Below are 12,085 nucleotides of genomic sequence, written 5' to 3' on the forward strand. Positions count from 1 at the left end.
AGTAGTCGTTGAAAATTGTTTCCTCCTTCTCCATTCAGCACTGAGGATTCAGGTTCAGCTGTTGATGAAGTTCCTCTTTTGTGCCTAGAGCTTTCAGTCTGAACCTTCTCTCCCTACCAAGTGTCCCCCCAGTGCCAAAGCAGAAAGAGTCTTCACTCCTCCCCGCCCACCACCTCCCATTTGTTACTAAGAGGAGAGGAGAAAGTAGCAAGGAGGGTATGGGGAATGTTTCTGGGGGGGGGGGGGTGGGTATTGGTGAGATCAACAACGGCGTCCTTTCTCTCTCCTTGAATTCATCCCAGATGCTTGTTTGTCTATTTCTTCCACATGAAAAAGGCCTTCGACCCACGTGGCTGAGCAGAAACAATCTGAATGTTAGAGTTAGGCAGCCTGGGTTTGAACTCCATTCCGGAATTCAACTCTCGGACTTTTGCCACACTATGGCAAAATTCTTAGATTCTCCAAGCCTCAGTTGCTTTGTCTGCCAAATAGAGAACACATCCTCTCTCCTAAATTGTAAAAAGGATTAAAGTCATGTCAAGTGCCTGCTACAAATCCAGTCACAAAGTAGCTAGCTACTCACTAAGTGTTCAGCTCCTCCTTCCTCATTCAGATGGGAAGTGGCTTTAGATCCACAAAGTAGCAACCCAGTGGGCTGGAGCAGCACCGTGAACTGAGAATCCAACAAAAGGTGTGAAGAGCAGCTGGGAGGTAGTAGATCCTTGTGTTGGTTTGGGAAATTGCTCACATTCTTTATTCCCCTATTGAATCTAGACTCTAGCTGGAGAAAGAGCTGCAACCCTTGGCTTCAAATCCAGTGCCCTTCTCACGCTCTTTAAGGTTGCTTTCGCGCTGCAGAGAAATAGCCTGCAAGAGGGGCCCAGGCGCTGGGGTTGGGAGGGTCCCCACCAAGAGCCAGAGCAGGTAGGAACTAAAATGTTGCCTTTTTCTATTTTAGGAAAACTTCGAGCAGAGATAGGTGAGTTCCATTCATCCTTTTCCCCAATTCTTGTGTTTTGTTTTTTGGCATAACGGAAATGGTCACGTTCTCACACTGTCTCTGCCTCTCGAGACCCTGTTCTTCCCTCAGTTTCCCTTTCTCTATGGTGGGTGTGTCATGCCGAGAACAAGTTTTAAGTAATTAAATAACAAAGACTCAGGATAAAGGATCCTTTTTGAATGCCCGACTAAATCCATTTCCATTTGTTTCTCTTTCAGAGAATCTCCACCGGACTTTTGGTAAGTTTGGCATATCCAGGCCCTCCCAGGTCAACTCGGTATTTCATTCCAGTTCCAGTCACCTGGGGGAACAAATACACCTGGGTCTTGGTTGGGTCCCTTTCTCTCTTTTTTTTCTTTTCTTTTTTTTTTTTTGGGGGGCCGGGGTTTCCCCTTTTTTCCCAGGCTGGAGTGCAATGGCGCGATCTCGGCTCACCGCAACCTCCGCCTCCTGGGTTCAGGCAGTTCTCCTGCCTCAGCCTCCTGAGTAGCCGGGATTACAGGCACGCACCACCATGCCCAGCTAATTTTTTGTATTTTTAGTAGAGACGGGGTTTCACCATGTTGACCAGGATGGTCTCGATCTCTTGACCTCGTGATCCACCCGCCTGGGCCTCCCAAAGTGCTGGGTTTACAGGCTTGAGCCACCGCGCCCGGCTCACGTACTGTTTTTATGCACCAGGCGTTATCCTAACTGCTTTACAAAAATGTTTTCTTATTCTGCTGACTCCTTATGCACATTATTTCTCATTTCAGTAATTACAAAACAGAGGTAAATAGATCGTTTACAGATAAACCGATGTCTGGTTGGGGAGGTGAAACATAAACAGAAAATAAGACACAACTAGGCCGGGCGCGGTGGCTCAAGCCTGTAAACCCAGCACTTTGGGAGGCCGAGGCGGGTGGATCATAAGGTCAAGAGATCGAGACCATCCTGGTCAACATGGTGAAACCCCGTCTCTACTAAAAATACAAAAAATTAGCTGGGCATGGTGGTGCGTGCCTGTAATCCCAGCTACTCAGGAGGCTGAGGCAGGAGAATTGCCTGAACCCAGGAGGCGGAGGTTGCGGTGAGCCGAGATCGCGCCATTGCACTCCAGCCTGGGTAACAAGAGCGAAACTCCATCTCAAAAAAAACCTGGCCAATATGATGGAACCATCTCTCTCGTAGTAATTTTTTTTTTTTTTTTGAGATGGAGTTTTGCTCTGTCACCCAGGCTGTAGTGGCACCATCTCGGCTCACTGCAACTTCCCCCTCCTGGGTTCAGGCAATTCTTCGCCTCAACTTCCCCCAAGTAGCTGGGATTACAGGCGCCCGCCTCCACACCCTGCTAATTTTTGTATTTTTACTAGAGACAGGGTTTCAACATATTGGCCAGGTTGGTCTCAAACTCCTGACCTTACAAAATCCGCCCGTCTTGGCCTCCCAAAGTGCTGGGATTACAAACGTGCACCAACACGCCTGGCCCCCCCTCCCACTTTTTGTTTTTTTTTTGAGACGGAGTTGCTTCTGTTGCTCAGGTTGGAGTGCAATGGCACGATCTTGGCTCACTACAACCCCCACCTCCCAGGTTCAATCAATTCTCCTGCCTTAGCCTCCTAAGTAGCTGGGATTACAGGCATGTGCCACCACACTTGGCTGATTTTGTATTTTTAGTATAAATGGGGTTTCTCCATGTTGGTCAGGCTGGTCTTGAACTCCCAACCTCAGGTGACCTGCCCGCCTTGGCCTACCAAAGTGCTGGGATTACAGGTGTGAGCCACCATGCCCAGCCATCACCTGTACTTACATTACAGGATGTTTCCATGAGTACATAACATGACTAATCAGAGAAGGCTTCATGGAGGAATAGGGAAGCCACCGAGCCCCACTAGGAATTGACCCCTCAAGGACATGGTTTCTGCCCTTTTTGTTCACTGCAGATTGTCCAATGCCTAAGGAAAATGCCTACCACAGAAGAGCACCCAAATATTTGTTAAATAAATGTTGCATAAACTATAAGGTGTTATTAGGCAGATGGTACCTTCTCTGAGCAAACTTCCTTCACTGTCCCTCCTCCCGAGCCTGTAGGTGACTTGACTCTTGTCACCTGGCACAGAGTTCTCTCCTATGATGTATGAAATTAGACCAGTGTGTGACCACACACACAAACATTTTTTTTTTTTTTTTGAGACGGAGTTTCGCTCGTTACCCAGGCTGGAGTGCAATGGTGCGATCCCAGCTCACTGTAACCTCCGCCTCCTGGGTTCAGGCAATTTTCCTGCCTCAGCCTCCCGAGTAGCTGGGATTACAGGCACGGGCCACCATGCCCAGCTGATTTTTTGTATTTTTAGTAGAGATGGGTTTCACCTTGTTGACCAGGATGGTCTTATCTCTTGACCTCGTGATCCACCCACCTTGGCCTCCCAAAGTGCTGGGATTACAGGCGTGAGCCACCGCGCCTGGCTCGCACACACATCTTTACACACCCGGAGAGGAGGAATAGTATCTTCATTTTGTAGGACTTGACTATGAAAAGACTTAACTCTTTTTTTGTACCATGAATCTCTCTGGCACTCTGGTGAAGTCTAATGGACCCCTTTCCAGAATAATGTTTAAAATATACACATAAACTAGAACACACAGGATTGCAAAAAACAATCATTGTGTTGAAATATAGTTATTAACATAATTATGAAACATTTGTAACATAGTAACAATTTTTTTTCTTTTTTTCTTTTTTTTTTTCTTGAGGCAGAGTTTTGCTCTTGTTGCCCAGGCTGGAGTGCAATGGCATGATCTTGGCCCACAGCAAACCTCTGCCTCCCAGGTTTAAGCGATTCTCCTGCCCCAGCCTCCCAAGTAGCTGGAACTACAGGCGCATGCTACCACGCCCAACTAATTTTTGTAATCTTAGTAGAGATGGGGTTTCACCATGTTGGCCAGGCTGGTCTCGAACCCCTGACTCAGGTGATCCACTCACCTTGACCTCCCAAAGTGCTGGGATTACAGGTGTGGGCCACGGGGCCCAGCCTAATAACCTGTAATTTCAAAATATGGAAAAACATAAACAGTATTTCGAGATTTCTGCAACAACTCTGATGGAAATGAAAATATCTATGGCTTCCATTGGTAATTAAGTCACAGGTACTGCTGATACTGTGATTAGTTGTTACTCTTTTTTGTTTTTTTTTTTTTAAGACTAGGTTTCACCATGTTGGTCAGGCTGGTCTTGAACTCCCAACCTCAGGTGATCAGCCTGCCTTGGCCTCCAAAGTGCTTGGATTATAAGCGTGAGCCACCACACCCAGCTCTTTTTTTTTTTTTTTAAGATGGAGTCTCACTCTTGTCACCCAGGCTGGACTGCAATGGCATGATCTCAGCTCACTGCAGCCTCTGCCTCCCAGGTTCAAGCAATTATCTGCCTCAGCCTCCTGAGTAGCTGGGGTTACAGGCGCCCACCACCATGACCGGCTAATTTTTTCATATTTTTAGTAGAGATGGGGTTTTGCCATCTTGGCCAGGCTGGTCTTGAATTCCTGACCTTGTGATCCACCCATCTTGGCCTCCCAAAGTGCTGGAATTACAGGCGTGAGCCACTGCACCTGGCCAGCTGTTACATTTTTAATGAAAGAAAATGTTGAATCCAGCTAATGAAAATAAGGAAGCAGTACTTTTCTCATCCAACTTCATGGACTCTCTGAGTTCTGTCCCCAGAGACCTTTGGTGTTCTAGGACCCCAAGTTAAGGAACCAAAAAAGAAAGGTGGTTGGGGCATGAGGGGGAACATATGTTAACCTTGTTTGTTTTGGTGATTAATTCAGATCCCCACTTTCTGAGGGTGCCCTGCTGGAAGATAACCCTGTTTGTAATTGTGCCAGTTCTTGGACCCCTGGTCGCCTTGATCATCTGTTACAACTGGCTACATAGAAGACTAGCAGGTGCAGTGGCTGGGCAGCAGGCAAGACCACCAAATAGTGGGGGACCAAGTCAGCTCTGAATGGGAAACAGAGAATGGAACCAGGGCTCAAGATTAGGGAAGCTGGGATTTCCTTACTCCTCTCTCCCCATGCCTAACCCCAGGTTCTTCTGAAAAACTGTGAAGAGAACCACTTACTAAATCTGTGGGGTCCCCCAGTGGAAAGGGGTGTGGGTCACTCCAAATGTCCACAGGGAGGATGTGGGGAAGGTGCTAGTCATTTTCCATTGATCACGTTATTTGTTTCTCTTTGTTTTCAGGGCAATTCATTGAAGAGCTAAGTAAGTTTTCTTCTCTCTCTTATAATCAGAAAATTAAAAGCCAGGAAAGAGGGACAGAAGCAACAAGAGGAAAAGGGGGACTGTTGAGGAATCACAGACCCAGAGGAAAGGAGGAGCTGGAGAGCCTGGAGGGAGGGAGAACTCCTCCTGGGAGGTAGAGGGGAAAGAGGCCAGTTGTTAGACACATGTACAGCTGACAGAGAAGCTGGAGGCACTACTGCCTGATCTGTTCCTCCCTCACTGCTCCTAAGCAGGAATCCCACCCTAGCTGTTCTCATTGCCCATTCCACAGCAACTGCCCAGTGCCTCACCTCTAAGACCAACCATTGAGGCGGGCATGGAGACAAAATAACCCCAAGGGCTTTTCTTCTCCCTAGTTCAATGGTTTTATGATACAAAGTACTGACATCGATTTTTCAAGTTATTTTCTCCTTCTTCTAGGAAATCCCTTCTGAATGATGTCGCATCTTGGCAGGGGTGGAGGAGAGCCTGGTTGCCCAGGGATTGGTCCTTGGGGATGTCTCATCCATCAAGTTGCACACTCACTGGCATCTTTGCTATGGGGACATTCCAATTTGCACTTCCAGAACACTCTGAATTCCAAGTAGAATTGATTTCCCTTCTGTCATCTACCTTTTCTCTTCCTTCTTTTTCCCATTTTTATTACCAATCTTTCCATTTCTCTCTCCAGTCCTCCACCTGGAAGCCCTCTCTGGCTAAGGACAGGCAGGTGCTCCTCTCTCCATCAGAGGACATCTTTGCTGGAAAGCAACACAGATAGGATGGTCTTTGTCACAAACTGGAGGCCAGAAACCTCCTCACTGAAAATTACAGTATGATAACTTTGCAAATGGTGGTTGTTTCCTCCGAGACTCCAGCCCTGATTGCGCAGAACTGAGATGCATGTGAAGGGAAGGAAGAGGAAGAGTTCAGAACGTTAAAGAGAGCTGAGTGAGCTGCAGAATGAGGATATGGGCAGCCCCAACCCAAACCTGGAGATTGGGAGAAACCTACAGAATAATTGCCAGAGATCCACCTTGTCTTGGTAGCGTACTAGGGACTTGGGGAACAAGAGTTGAAATCTAGGCAACATGCCTGCTTTAGAATGTTTTACTTATATATCTTCCACAGGTCTCTCAGAATCTTCCCCTCCTCTTATCCTTTTTCTCCCATCTTCATACCTATCAGAGTATCCACTGTTTATTCAACAACTACTACTGGATGGTCTATCAGACAAAAATAAGCTAGGTGCTAATTAATAATAATAATACAAGTTTTGGCCAGGCACAGTGGCTCATGCCTGTAATCCCAGCACTTTGGAAGGCCAAGGTGGACAAATCACGACATCAGGAGTTTGAGACCATCCTGGCCAACATAGTGAAACCTCATCTCTACTAAAAATACAAAAAATTAGCTGAGTGTAGTGGCAGGTGCCTATAATCCCAGCTACTTGGGGGAGGCTGAGGCAGGAGATCACTTGAACCTGGGAGGCGGGAGTTGCAGTCAGCGAAGATCACACCACTGTACTCCAGCCCAAGCAACAGAGTGAGACTCTGTCTCAAAAAAATAAAAATAAATAATAATACTAACACGAGTTTTCATATGCACACTCTAACCCTTTTTCTTTTATACATTTCCTTCCTTATGCACTCACTTCTCTCTTTCTACTCCAGCCATCTTACCCTGGAGGTCAGTCCTCAGAAAAACCAAATACAAAGATCTCAGGCAGAAATGCCATTTATTTATGTTTCAAGATGCTCACTGCCTCCTTTGTTTTGTCTCCTTTGCATGCCCTCTCCCTTAAGCCTCTTCTCCTGGGGGTATAGATCCTGGGGGAGACCCATCACCTCCATGCTTCCATTCCTCCCCAGCCACAGTGAGGGCATCATGAGAGAAGCCAAGCCACTGGCCCAAGATCACCCGGCATTTACGGTAGCCACCGTAAATGTCCGGGCACAGTTCCTTGCCTTTAGAGCCCCTCCAGTGACCCATAAGGCCCTCTTTCTCCCTAAAGCAGAGGTCGCAGATAGGGCAACGGTAGCTCTTCTGCTTCCAGTGGGTCTGCTGCTGGTGTCTGACCAGCTTGGATAATGAGCTGGAAGACTTGCCACAATGGAAGCAATAGTTGGGTGGCTCTGTGAGGTGGGTCTTCTGGTGGCTGTGGAGAGAGGACTTCTTGCTAAAAGTCAAAGGACAATGGGAGCAAGAGAAGACATGGAGTCTTGAGGGCTTCACTGGATGAGAACTGGATCTGTCATCCTGACAGGGGGTTCCAGTGATTGGTGCCTGGGTTCTGGGCACAGGCGCTTGGTTCTTCAGCATAGATGGCTGGTTCTGGACCATAGGGCCCTCAGTTCTAAATGTGGATTCCTGGGACCTGGGCCCTGGTGCATGGTCCACATCCACAAGCCCCTGGATGGACCTCTGGCTTCTGGCGATGGGTGTCTGGAATTCAGCAGGGGTGCCTGGAGTCCTCAAAGTACACTCTTGGTTTCCATCCACTGGCTCCTGGTTTTGGTGTACCCTCTGGTGGCGTTTGAGCTCAGACTGGTCGCGGAAGCTCTTGCCACACACGGAACATGAATGGGGCCGATAACCCAGATGGACGCGGCGGTGACGACTTAGTCCGGAAGCATCACAGTAGGTCTTGTCACAGAGCGTGCAACAGAAGGGCCTCTCCCCAAGATGCATGCGTCTGTGATAGCTGAGGGACTTGGGACTCCGAAACAGCTTCCCACACTGGCTGCAGCTATTAGTCCGCTTGGGATTGTGAACAAACTGGTGGCTATAGAGGTAGGAGCGCCTACTGAAACACTTGCCACAGGTGTGGCAAAAAAAAGGTGGCCCACCCCGTGATGCTTGAAGCACCCGGGTCCTGTCCATAGACCCAGCTGGGGCAGAGAGGGCCCCTCTGCATGCAAGGAAGACCTTGTCCTCACTGGTCCCCTCATCTCTCAGACTGGGATCTTGTTCTTGAAGCTCTTTCTTCCTGCCTTCTGTAGTGAATGAAGAATAACACAAAATTCACTTTAAGAACTCCAACACAGACTGGGCGCAGTGGCTCATGAATGTAATCCCAGCATTTTGGGAGGCTGAGGTGGGCATAACCTGAGGTCAGGCGTTCGAAACCAGCCTGACCAATATGGTGAAACCCCATCTCTACTAAAAATACAAAAATGTCCTGGGTGTCATGTCATCCGTCTGTAATCCCAACTACTAGGGAGACTGAGGCAGTAGAATCACTTGAACCCAGCCGGCAGAGGTTGCAGTGAGCTGAGATCACACCATTGTACTCCAGCATGGAAAACAAGAGTAAAACTCCATCTCAAAACAACAACAACAAAAAACAACAACAACAACAACAACAATAACAACAAAAACTCCCACACAGCTCCTCCATCCAGCCCAAGAAAGACACTTCTTGCCTCTGCCCTTGCTCTCCCACCCAACATATTCATCCTCACCCTTGGGCCTTATAGGCTAGAAATAAGAAAAAAAAATGGCTTTTCAAATTAAAAGCAAATAAAAATTTAACTGGAAAATCTTTCAACAGTGTCAGAAATGTAAATTTTAACTTACAACAACACTTCTTGAAATCTATCTTATCTCATCTTCAATATTGCTCAAACTCCCATAGACACTCCATAGATACCCACATATAATACATCATGAACACTGGGCCACTTGAAGGTAAAAGAGGTCTCATTAATAATCAAGCTGGGACGAGAGTATAAACCAGGATGTCCTGGCAAACCAGGAAGTGTGGTCAGCCTGGCTTGATGTCTCTCTAAACTATTTACTCCCAAGGACAAGCCTCCTTTACTCCAACCCAGCATGAAGCTTATCCCCTTCTCTTTTCTCTTGGAAAGAACATTTAAGTCGGAGCAGCGTCATGGACATAAGCAACCTTCATGTTATCTCTCAATCTCTAGAAACTGAAGATATTTACTAATACTGAAAGACTTAGATCTTCAACTTGAAGTCAAGGGACTTGAGCCTATGATCTTAAGCTCTCTTTCAACTCCAAGTCTGACTGGGCTGGAAAGAGGTACACTATGAGAGCATATAGAGCATTCATTCTCTCGATCAGCTCTCCATCCTTTCCAGGTTTATCCTGGGCCCTTTTTACCTTCGTCTCTGCTTGACAATTCTTACCTGAAAGGCCTTCCGTGTTTGGGAGATGGAGAAACACTCTCCACTGTTTCTCTTGTTGCTCAAGCTTGGTGATTAGCTCTGGCTTATGCAGAAACATTCTGGCTGATGTGTGGGAATGAGAAAAAGTTTGAGTTGGTCCTAGGTGTGGCCCCTTCACATCTGATGGGGACAACAGGCTACCTCTTGTAGCCTTTATTTAAGAACCATAACCTGGGACATGTAGATGCAGAAAGGAGACATTCAAAAGGCCAGCTGCTAGCAAGGTACCTGGTTCTCAGGAGTGACTTAGTAAATATTGGTTGGTTGGATGAATGAAAAAATGTGCATATTCTGAGAACACTATCATCATGTTACAAGTGTTATCTTTGCCTTCATGTAGGCTATCATTTCTTCTCTTTACCACTGAGCTTAGTGACTCAGATCTTTCAAACCTGGAAGGCACAGAACCAGGGGTCAGTGAAACTAGTTGTGAGCTGATCTACCTGTCCAGGGAAAACAGATGTTCCAGGGCCTTTAAGAACAGCGGGCTTACTGAGGGAAGCCCAGCCTCTTACCCACAGATGCTAGGTTCTTAAAGGTTTCCGACATAACATCCTGGTAAAGGACCCTCTGGCTGGCATCTAGGCAGTCCCACTCTTCCTGGGTGAAATTCACTGCCACATCCTCAAAGGTGACTGGCTTCTGGAAGAACAGGAGAGGCTCAAGAAGTTTATATCAATATATACATGTATGTGTGCGTGTGTGTGTACGCATGTGTGTGTGTACAAGATTAACATCCATTCTCAAAATTCAGAGAATTAAAAACTAAGAGAAAGATAAACCCATGGGAGGAAGAGAGAAATATGAAAAGACAGACACAAGGCCAGTAACTGTGTAGTATAGAAAGGAAAGGAAAGATGAAGAGAAAGGGAGAAAGATGTGGGCGGGGGGGATATACAGAATATAAATAGGAAAGCAAAGCAAAGGAGAAAATGCTGCCACCCTAACAAATTTCAGAAAGTGCTCCATGAAGGATGCCAGGGTGGTGCGGGAGATGGAGAAAACGTCTTGCAGCTCCGTTTTCTGGATGTCGTTCAGCCTGGAACAATCAGATTTCATTTAACCCGCAGGCAGGAGCATGCATGAAAGAGCTCCTGGAGTCCAGGACCTGGACCCCACCTCTCTCTAGCTTAGTGTCCTCACCTTCTTCACCCATGCCTCCCACCAGCAATCTCTCTTCATGGCTTCCTGCAGGGTGGCGGCTACCTCGCCCACCCATGGGAGCGTCTTCTGTACAGGTTCGATTGGTTCAAACACCTCCTCTTCTGTGGTGTCTCTTTCTAGCTTTATCCAGTCCTGGCCTGGCACCCAGGGCTGACTGGACCTCTTCTTGGAGCTATCTACCTCCCGGGAACTGGGCAGATGGAGAGGTCCAACAAAGGCCCCAGGGTTTGATGGGGCTTCCTGTGACAAATGCATCTGCTCCAAGAGGCTGTCTTCCTTTTTTGTTCTGCTGTCCAAATTCTTTTCTTCCACAATTGAGAAAACCTTCCTTCCTTCAAAGCCAGGGCCACAGAGTTCAGGGCCCTGGCCACCCTTCTCTCACCAGCTGCCACTGTTTAGTAACTCCAGGCTGGGCTAGGTGTCTGCCCTCTGTTCCACCCTGCTTCTAGAAACCTGAGGTCAGAGAAAAACAAAACATATCAGCAAGAGGTTAGGGTAAGAAACAGCTTTTTTTATCAGGTCGGGGAATGCCAGCAGTTATTAAACCCCTGCTGTGTGCCACTGAATGCTCTCAGCAATGAGGTAACAATTTCTGGCCCCATCTTAAGGACCTAAAGCACAGATGCTAAATAATTTTCTAAGGACATGTGGACACTCTTGATCTACAAAAGTTAATGTCTAAACCTTTGAGTCAATACCACTACAAATCATGTACCTGGGGTAACCAGGCCAGGATCTGTCACAGATCACCTTGAGTGAGTCTTTTTATTATTTCTGACTTGGTTTCATCAGAAATGTGAGAGTAAAGGAGACACTCTCTAAGATCCCTTCCATAACCAAAGTAATAGACACACACACACACACACACACACACACACACACACACACACACACACAGATTGTTACCTGGATTTTCAATACCTGTAATAGCTCCCCCTTATCGTGGTTTTGCTTTCCAATGTTTCAGTTACCCATGGTCAACCATGGTTCAAAAATATTAAATGAAAAGTCCAGAAGACAGGCACAATGGCTCATGCCTGTAATCCCAGCCCTTTGGGAGGCTGAGATAGGTGGATCACCTGAAGTCAGGAGTTCGAGACCAGCCTGGCCAACATGGTGAAACCCTGTCTCTACTAAAAATACAAAAAGAAAATAGGCCGGGTGCTGTGGCTCACGCCTGTAATCCTAGCACTTTGGGAGACCGAGGTGGGTGGATCACCTGAGGTCAGGAGTTCAAGACCAGCCTGGCCATCATGGTGAAACCCCACCTTTATTTTTACAAAAAAAAAAAATTAAAAAAAAAAGAAAGAAAGAAAATAGCCGGGCATAGTGGTGCACATCTGTAATCCCAGCAGCTTGGGAGGCTGAGGCAGGAAAATCTGAACCCTGGAGGCGGAGGTTGCAGTGAGCCGAGATCGCAGCACTGCCACTCCAGCCTGGGCGACAAAGTGAGACTCTGTTTTTTTTTTTTTTTTTTTTTTTTTTTTT

The 12,085-nt window shown here is 47.0% G+C and overlaps 2 protein-coding genes across 4 annotated transcripts in view; one reads left to right on the plus strand and one right to left on the minus strand.

Annotated features, from left to right (window-relative positions):
* MOG (myelin oligodendrocyte glycoprotein) overlaps window positions 1-6,518 on the plus strand; it is a 16,976-nt gene extending 10,458 nt beyond the window's left edge. For 2 of the 3 annotated variants that reach the window (XM_032270836.1, XM_032270835.1), the window contains 5 exons: window positions 959-979; window positions 1,219-1,239; window positions 4,804-4,920; window positions 5,219-5,239; window positions 5,681-6,518. In XM_032270836.1, coding sequence (XP_032126727.1) covers window positions 959-979; window positions 1,219-1,239; window positions 4,804-4,920; window positions 5,219-5,239; window positions 5,681-5,694 — 194 coding nt within the window. In that variant the 3' untranslated portion in view covers window positions 5,695-6,518. The other variant, XM_032270834.1, reaches the window with a different exon arrangement.
* A 440-nt stretch (window positions 6,519-6,958) lies between these two features.
* ZFP57 (ZFP57 zinc finger protein) overlaps window positions 6,959-12,085 on the minus strand; it is a 27,530-nt gene continuing 22,403 nt past the window's right edge. Inside the window, 4 exon segments of the mRNA XM_032270866.1 lie at window positions 6,959-7,069; window positions 7,072-8,235; window positions 9,395-9,496; window positions 9,949-10,075. Coding sequence (XP_032126757.1) covers window positions 6,978-7,069; window positions 7,072-8,235; window positions 9,395-9,496; window positions 9,949-10,075 — 1,485 coding nt within the window. The 3' untranslated portion in view covers window positions 6,959-6,977.

The sequence above is a fragment of the Sapajus apella genome, unplaced genomic scaffold, assembly GCF_009761245.1.
Source record: "Sapajus apella isolate SASKATOON/1434 unplaced genomic scaffold, GSC_monkey_1.0 scaffold217, whole genome shotgun sequence".
Lineage (NCBI taxonomy): Eukaryota > Metazoa > Chordata > Mammalia > Primates > Cebidae > Sapajus > Sapajus apella.